The 16,402-nt window shown below is 36.2% G+C and overlaps 1 protein-coding gene across 6 annotated transcripts in view; it reads left to right on the top strand.

The window, feature by feature from the left end:
• The window catches only part of LOC117230392 (sodium- and chloride-dependent glycine transporter 2-like), a 30,311-nt gene extending 14,330 nt beyond the window's left edge, over positions 1-15,981 (top strand). For 4 of the 6 annotated variants that reach the window (XM_033487797.1, XM_033487795.1, XM_033487800.1 and 1 more), the window contains exons 7-10: positions 928-1,165; positions 2,137-2,475; positions 10,165-10,317; positions 14,743-15,981. In XM_033487797.1, coding sequence (XP_033343688.1) covers positions 928-1,165; positions 2,137-2,475; positions 10,165-10,317; positions 14,743-14,880 — 868 coding nt within the window. In that variant the 3' untranslated portion in view covers positions 14,881-15,981. Of the gene's footprint in view, positions 1-927; positions 1,166-2,136; positions 2,476-2,627; positions 3,085-10,164; positions 10,318-14,742 lie in introns of those variants that run through there. The other 2 variants (XM_033487799.1, XM_033487798.1) reach the window with 2 other exon arrangements.
• The last annotated feature ends 421 nt before the right edge of the window (positions 15,982-16,402 follow it).

The following is a 16,402-nucleotide window of genomic DNA, read 5'->3' as shown; positions in this document are numbered from 1 at the left end:
TAGCCAATAGATATTAATCAATAAATGATTATATCCAAAATCCATATGAAACAACACCTTTTTAATTCTTCGACGTAGTTATTGCGGCGCACTGCCGACAGTTTAAATCGACAGTGAGAGGATTAAAGCTAGACTTATCAAGCGCAGGGTGTATTTCAAACAGTGAACCAGTGAATGCGCGTGGCCACGATATTTGGACGTTGAGAACGTCTGCTTCATTTCGTACGATACTGATCGTAAGATGTATCATCCAAGCCACGGTACCTCCGAAACAAAACGATACTCGCCGAGTCGGAGCGTTCACGTGCTCGAAATATTGCAGAAAGTCGTAATTAGCATGATTATCCGACGCTGAACTTCTCTCCCAACGGCAGATACAATTCGTTGCACGTTGCATCGCGTATATAAATTATATCAGTGCGACGCAAGTCGAATGAGCAAGTAGCGCAGCACCGGAATATAACTTGCCGCACCAGCTGGCCAACTTTTACCTGTGATTATTAATTGTTCTTCCTCTGTTCTGTCATTTAACTGCCGCGTCTCGTCCTTATCGCGTGATACGTTTTATACTTCCGAAAAGCCTTATATGGCGTCGCTCGCTGAATCAGAACGTCGTTTTCTCGTGACGATACGAAGGTAAAACACGGCACCATCCACCCATTTTCGGCCACACTGATGCGTTTGATACGAGCTTTTATGGTCCGTCGTTTGCGAAATATTCATACACGATTCAAACGTCCTGCGGAAACGACTTGTAGATACAAATAATAAATGATCTTGGTCTCGCAATAATCGTGGAGGGTACGACAAATTGTCAGAATGCATGAAAATATAAAAATGTGATAGAACCTGCCGTATCCGAACTAATGAGAAGGCAAACATCCTGCTACCTGTCTTAAATATATTTTTCTCCTTTACTTCTCTTAGAGACGCAATTATCGTGACGTTTACGAATCTCGCAACGTCGATCTTCGCCGGATTCGTGATTTTCTCCATTATGGGATTCCTTGCCCGTCAAGTGGGCATGCCAATCGACGACGTGATCAAAAGCGGGGCAGGCCTGGCTTTCATCGCGTACCCAGAAGCCGTGGCACGGATGCCGTTGCCCAATCTCTGGGCAGTGTTGTTTTTCGTCATGCTGTTCATCCTGGGCATCGGTAGCCAAGTAAGTACTTGCATTAAACAACAGGATGGTAGATTCGCGAAAAGTAACGATCGATCGAACGAGTTGAACCGTGCGCGCTCCTCGCGTTTTACAAGTTCGTTAAAAAATGGAGTAGGCACTTTTAAAGTTAAGGAGAGCACTGTGCAAGTCGATTCGCGGTTGCCGAGCAAAGAGAAAGAAGGTTTAGCGAGAAGAAGCGAAAGAATAGGTGAAAGTAAGAAATGGGAGATAAAGTAAAAAAAGGGGGAAAGGAAAGGGCACGAGCAGAGAAGCGTGAAGACTTTTGAAAATGAAGAGCATCGTATTTCCATGTTGTTTAAAGTTTAAAGTACAGCCTTGTTATTTGCACGGTGTGGGTCTGCGCGCGCGAGAAGGAGAAGGCAAAAATTTTTCGTCCTACCGAGCCAGCTAAGAAGGCGCTATTCAAGTGCCGCGAAAACCGGAACGCCAGCCGCCGTATTCGTCAAAAGAGCTGTGAGGGAAAATGTGCTCGCGAGTAGCCAGACGATCGTGCCGTGTTACTTTTGCATCACCTCCCGTCTCTCTGCCTCGAGGCTCGTATATCATGGAAAGAGTTATGGTTTGCCGTCCCACTGAAATCCACACCTTTCCTCCTGTCCTCGTCTTTCCACCTTTTTTCCCTACGAATGAGAGAACCGTAGAAAGGTAAACGAGCGAGGCAAAAAGAAAGCTGGCGGAGAGAAAGGGAGAGCCGCGGAAAGAAAGCGAAAGGCTTTTTGTTTTCTAGACGCGTCTCTGCCCCTCTGCTGCCTCTGCAGCTTGCACGCTGAAGGGTAATTAAGACAGACGGCGTCAAGAAAGAAAAAAGGAAAAAAAAATATACGAGGGGGAAAAAAGGGGCGAGAAAGAAGAAAAGAATATAAAAACGGAGAAAGGGTAACGAGAATCCCCGACGGGCGAGCATCGAATCTCGAGTAACACAGTCGGTCGTTGCTTTTTACGATACGCAGTTCGCAGGCGTGCAGGCGATAAACACCGCCATATTGGACCTGCGACCAGATTTACGAAAACACGAGAGCTACGTGGTATTAGGGATATGCGTCACTTGCTGGCTCCTTGCTATACCGATGGTGTTCGATGGTGGTATTTACCTGTTCACGCTGATGGACTGGAACACCGCTTCTTGGGCAATACTATTGATCGGCATTGCCGAGGTCGGCGTGGTAGGCTGGTGTTACGGGTGCAACAAATTCCTGCGTAACATAGCTGAAATGCAAATGCGGTTCAGCCTTTTGCTCCGCAGATATTGGTGGCTCAGTTGGGCTGTGCTCGCGCCTATCACTTGTCTGGTAAGTGCATTGTAATCGCATCCCCTCCGTTCGTGTCTTGACGCGTTGCTACAGTTGTTTCCGTGCACCAGGATCCTCGAAATACACCTGGCCAACTATGTCCAAGTTATTCTCCGATAATTAACTCGATCGATATCGAACTTGTTTTACAGATGTCGGATGCCGATGCCGTTCTGTGTAAATGAAACTCTATGGAACTAAATGAAACTAAATGAAACTAAAATGCCGAGAATATTTCCATTGAAAATCCCCTGATTTGTGATCTGCAGTATGGAATTATCGAAGATACTAAAGTATCGGTTGAATTAAAATTGATTAGGTTAAAACGTAAATGTTAATTGTAAATGTTATTAGATAAAAGTCAATTAATTTGTTGTAATCGATTAGGAGAATCGAACATCTTTTCGTAAATATAAACGAAGTATAAAGCATTAGAAACTTTGGCAACGACTACGACAACAGAATAGCAGTTTTATCTTGAAAAGGAAAGCTTCTTGTAATTACAAAATTTCTTCGATATTCGAAAGAAATATATTCTTCCAGTTCGTAGAAATGTAAGTGATTTTTAAATATACTACGATGTAATTAATCTTTAAATATAATACAAACAGAATTCGCATTCTAATGTTTCACGAAAAAAAAAGATTAACATATAATTCCGTATATTCCTAGTGCACGAATACGCTGTACGTCTTATCAGTGTAAGATAAGAAAGCGTCGAATAGATACGTATTGGATATAAATGCAACTTACATGCAGATATTGGTTGAAAGTTTCCAGATAAACTATATCAATTATGAAATTTGTTTTAAAGTGTCATAAATATTTTACGTTCAACCAATTTTAATAGTAGTTTCGCTGGTTACTAATGATGCAGCCTCAAATTGAATTTCCTAATACAATAGATACAAGTTATATTGGGAAATTTCGAGCAACTTTGAAAACAATAACTTTCTGTCAGAGTTTCATAACTTTGACATACATGAATGTATAATGCTTAGTATCTGAATTGTATATTGTGCTCTTAGGTGAGGTCAGCAGCCAATTACGCATGTCCTTGTTGTGATTATATCGTTCCTCCTATCCATTATATAATACAAATGATATAATTATATGGTAGGGATAAAGCTAAATCGATTTTCGTGTTATTTCGGCACGATGAAGATTTGACGCTTTTAAACTAAAAGAAGCGCTACATATCTATGTCTGAGCGCAATCAAAAATGTCAGTTTCCCAAAACTGAATTCGAATTATTTAAATTTACGATTCTTTTACGATATTTCTACAAAATTTCACATTAAGATTCTTCAAAATAAATATTACTTTGAAAAACAGGGTTCACTTCAAAGTCATATTTACTTTTATTAAAAAATAATCTCCCACGAAAACGTATATTTTGCGTTCGCTTTTGTCGCCTCTCCGTTAGCTACAAGATGAGTAACCTAATAAATATTCTTTTTTATTAAATTGCATTAAGCGTCTTAAATATTTCATATACTCCGATTGCTTCTAAAACAATCAATGCTATCTACATTTTCAGAACTTTCAAATACATAAATCATCGTTCATTCTCGCCATTATACATCTGAATCTGCCCAATATTCGCCCCCAAATATACCATGTAATCACACTTAGCTTCCGTAAAACTTGGTTGAAACCATGGCAATCATACGAATCATCCGAGCGATTAAACAAATCCGGTTCACGGACACGAGCTAGTTCGTTCGTTCAGTTCGTACCACTCTCTTTTTCCGGGCATGCACCTCATAGTTAAGACGTTAATCCTTTCTCCTTTCGAGGTGTTTTCACTGACGGTATTATCGCGGTTTTGCTTCTCGGTCTGCAAGCATTTAGCGCGACGCTTGTGCTCCATTATTGATTTTCCGTTTGTTTTAGACTCTTCCTCCGCCTGTCGGTCGTATATTTTTTTCTTATTCTTTCTTTTCTTTTTTTTTTTTACTCTGCCTTTACTGCTTTCGCATCTTGTTTAGTAAATGACCTCGCGCTCGGTCCTCGTCACGCGCGCCCGAAGCCATTGAAAAAATCACAGCCTAAATAATTATGTTCCATTGCGCCCACTTCATCGTTAACAAACGCAAATCCACTGAAATATCTGGATCACTAATTCGAACAGGCGAAAGCACGCGCAGAGAGACACGGTAAAGAAGCAAGTAATGATCATTCTCTCGAGTCACCTTGGAGAATTTTCATCATTATCGCAGCAAGAGCGGAGTAGAGTCTCTCCGGTAAAGATTTCTCGGTTCTATTCTATCGCAACCTACAGTGGCTCACGAAAGTATTCGAAACTTATCACGGAATTTTTTTACGAACATATTATATATATTATACGAAACTTTTTCAAATTTTCTTAACACGACTATCGTGTTTGTAACAGTAAAATATGAAATGTACATAGAAGTTATTCAATTCAAAAATGTATATAGAGGTTAGAAGACATTTGTTGCAAATATACACTTACAAATCGTTGCAACAAGATCGTAATTTCTCAATCGATTTCTCGAAAACAGAGCGCCATGCACTCATATCCTTTTGGGGTTGTTTTACGTCAATCGGAAGCATAGAATGTAAATACAGTCAACTCATTCGAGATTTCACAGTTTCTGCTATCTCCTTGTTATTGAAAAATTAGTATACGACACGAATAGTAGTCTTAAACGTATAATTAGTGCTAAAGATGGTCTCACTACATGTTGTGGCTTATTAATATACCGAATAATTGTCTGTCCAAATACTTTGGTGATCTTTGCGATATGTGTGCCTTTAATAAATATGTTCTAACTTCTATATATAGTTTCTATATATCTGTTTCGAGTTTTATCGATCTAGTCACGATAGTCGTGACTCTTGTCTAATGAGATCTCAAAATATTTTGTATCATACGTATACCGTATATAAATATATAACAAGTTCCTGGAAGTGTTCGAATATTTTCACGAGTCATTGCACTCCACCGATGCCTATCGTGTTCTATATCTGTCTTTGTATCGAGAGTTCCAAAGAGATCTAAATCTGATCGATAGACCGCTTTATTAAATGCGATATACTCGGTGCCGATTAGTTCGATACGACAGTTTTCGATACACCATAGCTCGATTTGAGATTGACGCTCGATCAATCCTAATTTATTTCCGGAAATAATATTCTGCGATAGTTTGTCTTCCAAGAGTTCGTTTCGTAAACATTAATGTGGATCGTAGGATAGCTTCCTCCGATAAAAGCTTAAAATAGCTTAAAAGTTTCGCATCAGTCGCTGGCATTGGAAAGTATCTAAGGGCGTTTCTTGTAAACCTTTACATCGGTAAACTTTTGTAATGCTAATGTCAGGCATTTTCTTCTGAGTTTTTGCTAGCCTGATTAATTTTAGAAAGTTCAGTGCTTCGTTGCAGTGATCCCTTCTTATTATTAACGGGGCGATTAGGATTAAAAATAAACAAAATCTTACTTCTACAATTTTTACTATGTCTATTTAATTGTTAATTATAATTCTTCTTAAAGCTCCTTTTTAAACCTCAGTTAGGTCTTTTATAGATTCCCCGCTACGTTCATTATCTTTATAATATTTAATTATACAGGATGAACCGGAATAAATTCATTAAAAATTTTATGAATCTATTCCGAGTAGTTTTTTACCACGTACTGCATTTTCTCTTTTATCGATTAGCTCTCTCTATTTTTCTTTATAATAGAAACTGACATTTCTTGCGTTGCAAGAATTTTTATTAAACATATAGGTAAGCAAACATAAATTTTGATAGGTTCAAGCACAATAATTTATACTTAATTTTCATACACCTTGTTCCGTTCTTTATTTTTCAAATTCAACTACCAACGTCGAATCCAGTCGATTATAAAAGTATCTATTATTGATTAAGGACGAACGTATGTCGAGATATGTTTTATCGTTCGAGAAATTATTAATGATATAAAATTACGTTCACAAGCATCAAAATCTCGTTAAAATTCTGTTCGAAATAGCGCATATTTAGTTACCACTGAAATAAATGTTACACCAAATATTTACTGTATATAGATATTCGCATTATATCTTTCTGGTGTTCACGATAGCACAAAAAATGCATAATGTTTGTTTTCGCGTTTTTCCATATCTTGGCAACACAACCCGACTACATTTAACTGGCAGCACTGTAGGCGGATTCTTTTTATCTTCTTTCTGTTTTTTGTTAAGTTCCTTTTGTCCACGATATTCCCCTTAAAAACTCGAAGGAGAAACCGCATCTTAATATATTTCTAAATATACGTTTTACCAGTTTTATACATTAATTAATTACAAAATCTAACGAGTAATCGTAATCGATTACAGTCTACTAGCACGAACGTTGCAAGACAGTAATCTTTATGTGTACCTTTTTCTTTTATTTTGTCGTAATTGTAAATGAACGAGCATGGCATGTACTGTTTGTACTAAGTTACGTATACTTTCATGTATACGCATGGAATGACGTTGCTCCAGGGGAAGTTCGCTTTAACGAGCAGCCACCCTTTATGTTTTCCTATATTTACTCTCTACATTTTTCTATATTTTTCTACAGGGTATCTCGTCTAACTTTATCACTCGAGATATCTATCTTACCTTTAGAATTTTAAGACGATGTTCTGTGCGAATATTGCGTGGCTTTACAAGTAAGACGAAAGTATCTTCATTTTAAACAGGGTCATCCATGGATTTTCATTAGCATATAATAATAGCTTTTTAAAAGAGATAAACAATATGAGATTCAAAATGTTTCTAGATATTTTGCAAGAAATTAAACACGACTTTCAGACGAGTAGATTTTAGCGATTAGTTGGTCGAAGTTATTTTTACAGGCTCTTAAAATATCCAACTTCTTCGAATTAAAAGAATTCCGATACAGCGAAAAATAAATAATAACGAATTTGGTGAACGAGATATATGGAGTTTGATATTTCAACTATCTCAAATTCTTCATATTTCTAGCTCTTCATCGATAATTTGCCTTACTGAAAAGCAACGTCTTTTTATTGATCAATCCAGGAATTTCTTTTAAATCGTTGCATTTAATATCATATCCACGTTGGTTTTGCGATTAATATTCTTCCAATCGCATGAAATATACAACAGAATTGACATTAATTATTAAAGTCGCTATGAGCTTTCTCAACAATCTAGTATTACACTCTTCTAACATTTACGTAATTTTACCCAAATGCTACATTTAGATTATTTTAAGATTCTTTTAAGATATCGATAGATATTAAATAAAGAAACACGAATATACATACGCTTTGATTACAATGGCTGATAATATGGTTTCGATATTTGTATTATCATAGCACGGTCGATACTCGTATGATACAACAAAGCTCTTTTTCTTTAATACGATTTTACGCGAACGAAAGTACGAGAAAATTTAATGGATGATTCGTTCTGTCAGATTGAAACTGCAGAAAAATTTATATTCGATATTTCATATGCATCGATCTAATACCACCTATACGCAATTGCAGACGCAAGAATATAAGCGGTGGCAGTTTTCCTCAATAACCATTCTTTTTCTACCTCTTCTCCTTTTTCGTGAAGCGAGCCACATTGCTGGAAACCCCTGTCACGTTCCATTTTAGCGATCATGAATCGTATCGAAATAAATGATCACGGTACGCCGAATCGAGTGGCGGTTTTTCCTCCTCTTTCATCGATTACCGGCCTCGTCCGCAGGTTGATTTCGAGGCAACCAATCAAATCGACAACTTAACTTCTGTCTCAAAGCGCACAGACTCGAATTGATCGTGGAGAAAAGAGCGAAGCTTTCCTCGGTCGCACTCTCCTTTTTTTCTGGAAAAACAACGGAAACAACAAGCCTGCGAGCTTTGTTTCGCGATCAATCGAGTGCGATCTCTGTTGATTTATCGCCGTTTTCCGATAAATCGGCTTGCGTGTTTCGGTCATCAGTCACTTGATTTTCATATACAACGTGTCCTCCAGATAGGATGCAATGGCGGCTTTGAAACTTCCCACGCCATTCCGGAAACGTTTTAATACCTATCGGGAACTTTGGGCAATGTGTTCCTTTCGGTGTAGCTCGTATGTTTAATGTAAGTTACATAGCGAACTCGAAGGTATCGATCGTCAGTATTTATGGACTTGCTGGTTGCCAGAAAATGGAATATATTGATTTTTCCTACAGATTATGGTAGTTATATAATACATATTATATTTTATTACATAGGATCCGTTGTTTTTTTATTTTATATATTACGACGTTTCCAGTGGCGAATTATTACTTTCTCCTCCTCTTTTTAATCATGTTTAACGAAAATCGATGATTTACAGAGACTAGTGTGGACTAGCTAAGTTTATCAGTACGACGAGATCGTGGGTGTGTTATTAAAGCTTTGAAGCTGTTAGATCAATTTCATTTAATTTGAAATTATATCACTCCATCCTTCGCAATATTACTTCTTTCCCACTTTCTTCTTTTCATCTTCTTCTATTATGTTATTTCATTTTTCACTTTTATTACTTCTTTCTTACTCTTTTTCCCCTTATCTTCTATTATGCTTCCTCTTTTGATATCAAACGTACATTTGTCACTACGCTTTAATATATTTCTTTAGATTTCAAATAGTAGATACATTTAGGCTTTTACGAATACGATAAGTCGTTTTAAAAAATCAAAAAGAAGGAAATTAAATACCAAAAATTATAGCTATTATTCCCAGAATTTTAGCGAAGACAGTGCTAATAATTTACGTGAATAAATTGGTCTTCCGTTCCTTAAGGGGAATTAATTTTATATTTCATGTTTAAATTTTGATATCTTCTATAGATTTTACTTATCGCTTCGATAACTTTTGTGATATCCACTTCATTTCCGATAAAATCTGTAAGTATACAGTGCCCAATAAGATATTACTGGCAATTAGTTTATCGATCTCACTTCACACACGAAATGAAAGCAAACAAATAATTTCATAATCATTTGACATTAATGTCATTAATCACAAAAACAATTCGTATTCATGATTATTCAAGAATTTAATACATTCGCTGTCATGCAACATGTGGGAAATCAATCGCTATATTCCCTGCTTTGTTTTTGGTACTACGCGATATGTCGCACATTTACACTTACTTATATACATATAAAATGTACGAAATACGTATAAAATCTAAATACGACCTTTTTCGATATTGCTTTCCAACTAAGACAGATAAAATAAATTTTATATATTTCTATGATCCGACGATGCTGTATATTTGCAATTTTATAACTAAATTACTTTCTGCCAAGAACAAGCCAAGTGTCCGTATATTCTCTAGCGACACTGTATACGCTTACAACACAGTGCAGCAAAGATTATAGTTAATGAAACGAAAAATAACACTATTCACAACAGTACGGTATCTACGATACAACAGAGGCGATTTAATCGACGAGTAAATACTTATTGGAATCAGATCTCGCTAGGAAGGAGTAAATTTTCATTTTAATCTGAAATTCTATGCACCGAAGTCGTAAAGATACCTGAGGGAGAGCGTGCCAAAGTCAGCCCCGATTAAAAATATCAAATTCTTAATTGGCCGTTGTACCATCAAGCTTACTGCTCCCCCGAGAAGTTTACACAAGAAATAAGAACTCCTTTTGTTTCCCTCCTCTTTTTCCTCTATTCGTGGTTTTTCGTTCGCAGGTGGTGTTCGTGTATCAAATATGTACGTACGAGATGCCTCGTTATGGCGAGTACATATTCCCTGGCTGGGTGAATGCGATCGGAATACTGATCGGCCTGTCGACCCTCGCCCCGATGCCGTTCTTTTTCATCCGTCGCCTCTGGAAAGGTCCGGTAAGTTCGTCACGAGAACGAGAGAGTAATAACAACGATCGGTAAATCTCATGGATTTCTATCGTAACGACTAGACTAATAAGCATTAATTTGCCGGCCGATTACCAGCAATTGCACGCTATCAAATCGCCGAGTTTATGTCGGAAGCGGACTGGTTATAAGCTAACTCTCGAGATATCAGTCGGCATAATGCTCAACAAACTAGACATTATTATGCAAACTGCTCGCTTGTTTTTACGACACGCTACTGGCTGAAGCACCGCCACCTCCTGCTGTTTAGAGTTTACGGTGATTCTAACTATAATAATCCTACATCAAGGCTTTACTCCAGGTTGGCCAAACGGTCTCGATCGCGTTTAAGGGTTTTTGAGAACATTCGCGTCTCGAGACGGCAATAAAAGCGTTACCGTTAGCACATTTTGAACAGAGTGCCCTATATCTTTACATAGCAGAAACCCCTGATTTCGGACGAAGGACTCGGAAAATTTTCGAAAACGTGTCGTATCGTAAGAACCGTTTGACGGAGAGATTTCGCGTGCTACCTCCTTAAACATCACACCCTCCTAATATAAATCTCAAATTTTGGCAAAAAACGAACACATACCGTTATATTTCTCAATCATACTCGAACAATTCTGCATTTTTATAACAGCACATTTATAATCGAGTTATAAATCCATTTGACTCAGGACTGATATTTCAACATCGTAACACTACAAAGAGAAACGTTCACCAGAGAAATAGTTATCAATAATCCAATTTAACGATGTTTTTTTTTTCTTTTTTGAAGTTCCTATGTAGGCTCTCTACAAAGCTATGCTTATAATATACTAGTTTCAATGCTAACGAAAATTGTGTTAACCATGTTATAGGAAGAAAATCGAACAGCGACATAAAAGGTGACTCTTCGAGAAAGTCTCGTCGTTTCGATCCTTGTAATTTTGTAAAACATTTTGTTCTTGTTGACAGAGAAGAGAACAGTATCATAGTACTATCTTCAAGAATTTTTTATGATCAGCGATAGAGTTATTGTAGCGAGAAGATCGATAACTTTCAGTGTTCTTCCAATTTTTTTTTTCTGCAGGAGCCGTGGTATTACTTTTACTTGAGGTTTGGAATAGCGCAGGAATGACCTATTTCTTTCTACTTAATTTTGTATTAAAAAAATAACATTTGGAAAAAATTAATACTTTGTATAATGAAGATAAAATACCAAACGTTTGTTCGAGGATTAAATTCTTTTGTTTAGTATTTCTTAGAAGAGATGTTTTATGGTTGAGTTTATATAGAATCATGGTATTACAAGAGTGTACAAGTTTCTGCGTAAATTTGAAGATTAAAGCAGTGCAGGGCTTATCGGTTTCCAGTATTTTTTCTTCCAATTTACTGTGGTATCCGGTTTACTTAAAGGCCAAGATAGTATACTGATTCAATATTTTACAAGGGAAGGAGAAGGTCTTGAATGGATGTGTACTTCGAACTGAAACTAATACAAACTTTTCAGAATTGCGATATATTTCTTTCGAATTTTTACAGTTTCCAATCTTTAGCGAAATCAAAATTTTACCAAAGAATATTATCCCCAAATTAGATAAATGAAAATCGAAGCAAACCGAGGTCGTAATAACTAAATAAGATATATACTGTCGCTCGTTAAAGACATCATCTGCCTTCAAAAGCGGTAAATTTTCATCGAATAATCAATTTGAAACGATTTCGCGTTACGTTTCACATTTATCAACAGTAAATTCATCAACGTTAATAAACTGCATGACACTTGATGACAAAAATACAATATCTGAATCGATTATTGTTAGACAATTTGAAGATGCAATATTACACACAAAATTGCACATAATTTGAAGAAATACATAAAATAATATCCAAAGTGTAGTGTTTTCTATAATGTATATTTGGCAAGTAAAACAATTTTCTATAGAGGCTTTAGTAACTACTTCTTCGATTATATTCTCAAAGATATGCATCTACATAAAAATCCGCAGTCTCCTTGTAATAAATGCGATAACGTGTCAAAGTTAATTAACTTATAATAACTGTGGTCACTTTTTATCGGAGTTCTAATTTTTTGTCGTAAGCATTATTAAATATCGAACGTGGTCGAGGTTTCATTTAAAAATTACTTGCCAAAGCATCTGATCGAACACGTGACAAGGATATCTTTGAGCATTTCTTTTATTCACGAAGATCGCAATAAAACGATCAAGATCTGATGTGGGAATATAGCAGATTAAATTTCTTGTTTCAGCGGAACCAACTTTTTCAGTGCAATGCAAACAAACCGGAATATTCGCGGAACGTTGAAAGAAAATCAATATAGGATACTAGCTGGTATCGGAAGTTCATATGTATTAGCAATAACTACTGAAAGTTATCCGCGATACTAGTTTCCTGTTCATCTTCTCCGGTAATTGATATAGGAAGTAATTGTGCGAGTGTATTACTTCTTTTACTCATTAACAGATATGCTAGATCTGTACCATGCTCAATCAGAAATATCACGCGTTATCATTTCCTCAATTTTATATATTTCATTTAAAGCTATTCTGATTGAAATTAAATAAAGTTTATGGCATAATCCTTGCTCGTCTATTATCGAGTTTTAATTTGACGGTTTTTAAACGAACAATTTATGTTTAACTTTATGAAATAATAAAAACGCGGAGGAAAAGGTATATTTCCTTGATATTTGAAATAAAATTCGTATAAAATGAGTTACTAACTGTATTTATGATAAAAATTACAGAATATGTTATAATTTCTAACTTTAAATATTACACGTAATTCTCTTTTCTCCAAAACGTGAATCCATTGCGATAATGTAGTCATAAACTTATATCCGTTTTCATCGAATGATGTAATTATAATGCTTCGTACTGATATTACGTTGTAGTCAAGACAGATATTTAAAAATCGTTAAATCGATGAAATATCAACCTGCAGTTTTATTTCTTCCATCTGATCCTTCGTTTCTTCGTAACGATGAGAACATATTATGGATTCTAATTAATATTTCCTTATTTACTTTGATAGGGGTAAAAGCGCTTCTATTAAGCTATTTGTATATTGAATTATGCAAGCGAATTTCTTTCTAGTTTGTTTATGAATTCATAAATTCGAGTAACCACACTTTTCGAATTATTTCGATGCCCTTCGTAATTACGTAATTGCACGAGAATTACAGTGTGTTTAGAAACGCCGTGATCGGTGTTAGACACTGTAAATATCCAGGACAAAATGTGCCAACGAACGATAATTGTATAGTGTTTGGCGATATCGTGGCCATAATTCAAAGGTGAACGAATTGCAAATTTTTTAAGAGTCACGTACTGTTCAACTGTGGTTAAGCCCTGCAGCAGGTATGCGCCGATTTAAAAGTTGCTTTCCCTTTACCGTAAAATCTCACCAACTTTGAAATGTCTTAATACAAGTTTTTCCACGGTACGTAGGTAATCGTACTTTGAAACGAAAAGTTTCGTTCCGTGCTCCATCGTACGGATCGAACCTATTTCAGCCGTACTTCTGACCTCTTCTTGACCGCTTCCGCTTTGTTTTACTCGATAAATTTACTATTACTCTTATCTCCTTTTCTCTTGTTTTCGACTCTCCGCACAGTTTCAAACTACTCGCCAGCTTCGGGAAGATATGAGCCCGCGTGCCAGTCAGAAAATCTCTGCGATGTCTCTCCTTTTGCGATGCAGCGACCGCTACGGTTAGATGTTAATGCTTCGAACTTAATCAACAACTTGGTCAAACTTTTTTAATAGACGCGACATCTTACTCTTAACTCTTACTCGCCACAAAACATTATTTTCTTACTTTCGGCAAATATTTTAATGAAATTATATTTCGTATCGCAATTGAAAATCTTTACACGCGAAATGCAAGATAATTTTACGACGAATCTGAATATCACTTGTTTCTTTAGAACATCTTTTAGATACGGTGCTATCGTTACGATTCTTGAGATAATCAAAATCGTTATCTAAGGAAGCGTAAGTTTGATTGCTATAGCTCTTGAAATTATCTTCTTCAAAGTGGATGATTAAAATCATCATCATCATTTAATGACATATATACAGATATACTATTATTTAGTTTTTGCGAGAGAAAGTATTCAAATAACACTCTTAAAACATACTCTTAATATTAAATACTTATTAAATTATTATTCTACCAGCAGTATGTTTTAAGAAAGATTCGAATGCTTTTAAGAGATCAGATTAAACGTTTACAAAAAACATACGGCCCTTGGATAACATCAGTGGAATCTTTTATTTGGCTAACAATGGCTAGCAGCGTGCAGTTGAAACGGCGAGCTCGGAGAATGCCAGCTCGAATTGTTTGCATAAAGCCCGGCGCTAGCGATTGTTCAAAGAATTTAACTTTCGTTTTAATTGTCCGCAGAGGGACTGGAGTTTGTTTCGACCAAAGAAGACGTGGGGACCAGCTGTGGAGAAAGGTGCAGGTAACGGCAATTCGTCCATGGCGACCATCAAGATCTCGCAACCGTATAGAAACGAACCGCAAGAGGATTACATTTAATGATTTTAACGAATTCATCTACTTTTTAGACGATTCTAGTCACGTTAACGCGAATGTTAATCACCCGATCCAAGCGTTCGAGAACGCTCTCTTCTCTACTCAGTTTTTTTTCTGTTAGAAAAGTTTTACAAATAGAGTGAGGATTTTTACGCGTTTCTGTGAAACTTGCATGTAACTTCCATAAACTTATAATTAATTATAATAATTTGCAAAAATATCTAAAATATAGAACTTTCGAAATATTCGAGTCATACACAGGTCGAAGTAGCCAATTCCACTTTTCGAAATTTTGGAAATTTTAGCGAAGGTTCGATCGAAGCTTATCTGATATAGTTTCATCAATTTTCTCTGCTCTTTGTTTCGTGGAATTTCATTTTTTCATTTTTAGGCAAGTTGCGTTTTCTTAATCGTATTCGTAGAAATATCGATTCGCATAAATCTCCGCTGTCTGTTCATCGATTATCTTTGTTATATTCTCTTTCATTCGCTTTTGTCTGATGTGAAACGAATTAAGAGCTTCCATCAGATAAAAGTCAGACTGGAAGTTCCAAGGAACCCGGCAGATTTTTCGGGCGAGAACGAAGAGCTACGATATATTAACGCTTCGGCCGATTTCATATTTTCCAATACTCGCTGTAAAACTTGGGAACTCTGTTTTCGTTGAAACTTTTAAATTAATGCTAGCGAACAGCCGCGGTGGGTAGCATCAACTACAACGAGGTGCGTGTGTTATAGCATTTCGCTAGCTGTTTCAAAGCAACGTTTTAATTTCTATGTCCATGTGAACACGCTAACGCGTACCAACGATATTAATGAATTTGCAATTTTTACCTGAAAAGAACTCATCGGTTCGTTTTGATGTTTCGTTCTTTGCATTTCAAACAGGGAATGTATCGGCAATTCCACTGGAATACCGAGCGTGTGCAAAATTCGATATGCGTTCCGATGTCAACTTATTTTTTCCAGAATCCGTAATTATTCCATAATTGGGATGTGTCATCTAATTGGTCTCGATTTAATAACGTTGTATACGATAAAAGATGTTGAAAATATAGTACTTGGATTTATAATGCCTTAATAAATGTCAACTTGTTCTTTATACTATGTTGTTATATCTTACAATTTGAATGAAAAATTCTGATGAACCTTTTTTTGTATGATATATGGTTGATAAGTCATTGATAGAATGTTCGATCTTCGAAATATTAATGACGTCCCTGTTGTTAGATTTAATAGTGGCATATATTTCGTACACAATGGGACGCTACAATGCGGATGACATTTAAGTTAAGGCATTTAAAGTAGAGAAGATTATTTCAATCGAGAGACATATTCATATACTTATATTAATATACAATATATACAAATATTTGCCAGGGAATATCGCGGAAATAACAAATGTGAAAATTTAAAGAATTCGCAAAATGTAATAAAATTATCTCGATATAGGGTTTAGCGATAACTTGCCAATTTGGGAAAAATGATAGTTATTCGTTACTTATTATTAATTTACTCTAAAGTT

The sequence above is a fragment of the Bombus vosnesenskii genome, unplaced genomic scaffold, assembly GCF_011952255.1.
Source record: "Bombus vosnesenskii isolate JDL3184/JDL3185 unplaced genomic scaffold, Bvos_JDL3184-5_v1.1 scf7180000013267, whole genome shotgun sequence".
In the NCBI taxonomy this organism is placed as follows: Eukaryota; Metazoa; Arthropoda; class Insecta; order Hymenoptera; family Apidae; genus Bombus; species Bombus vosnesenskii.
The sequence above is the reverse complement of the archived record's forward strand: the minus strand, read 5'-3'. Positions and strand labels throughout refer to the sequence as shown.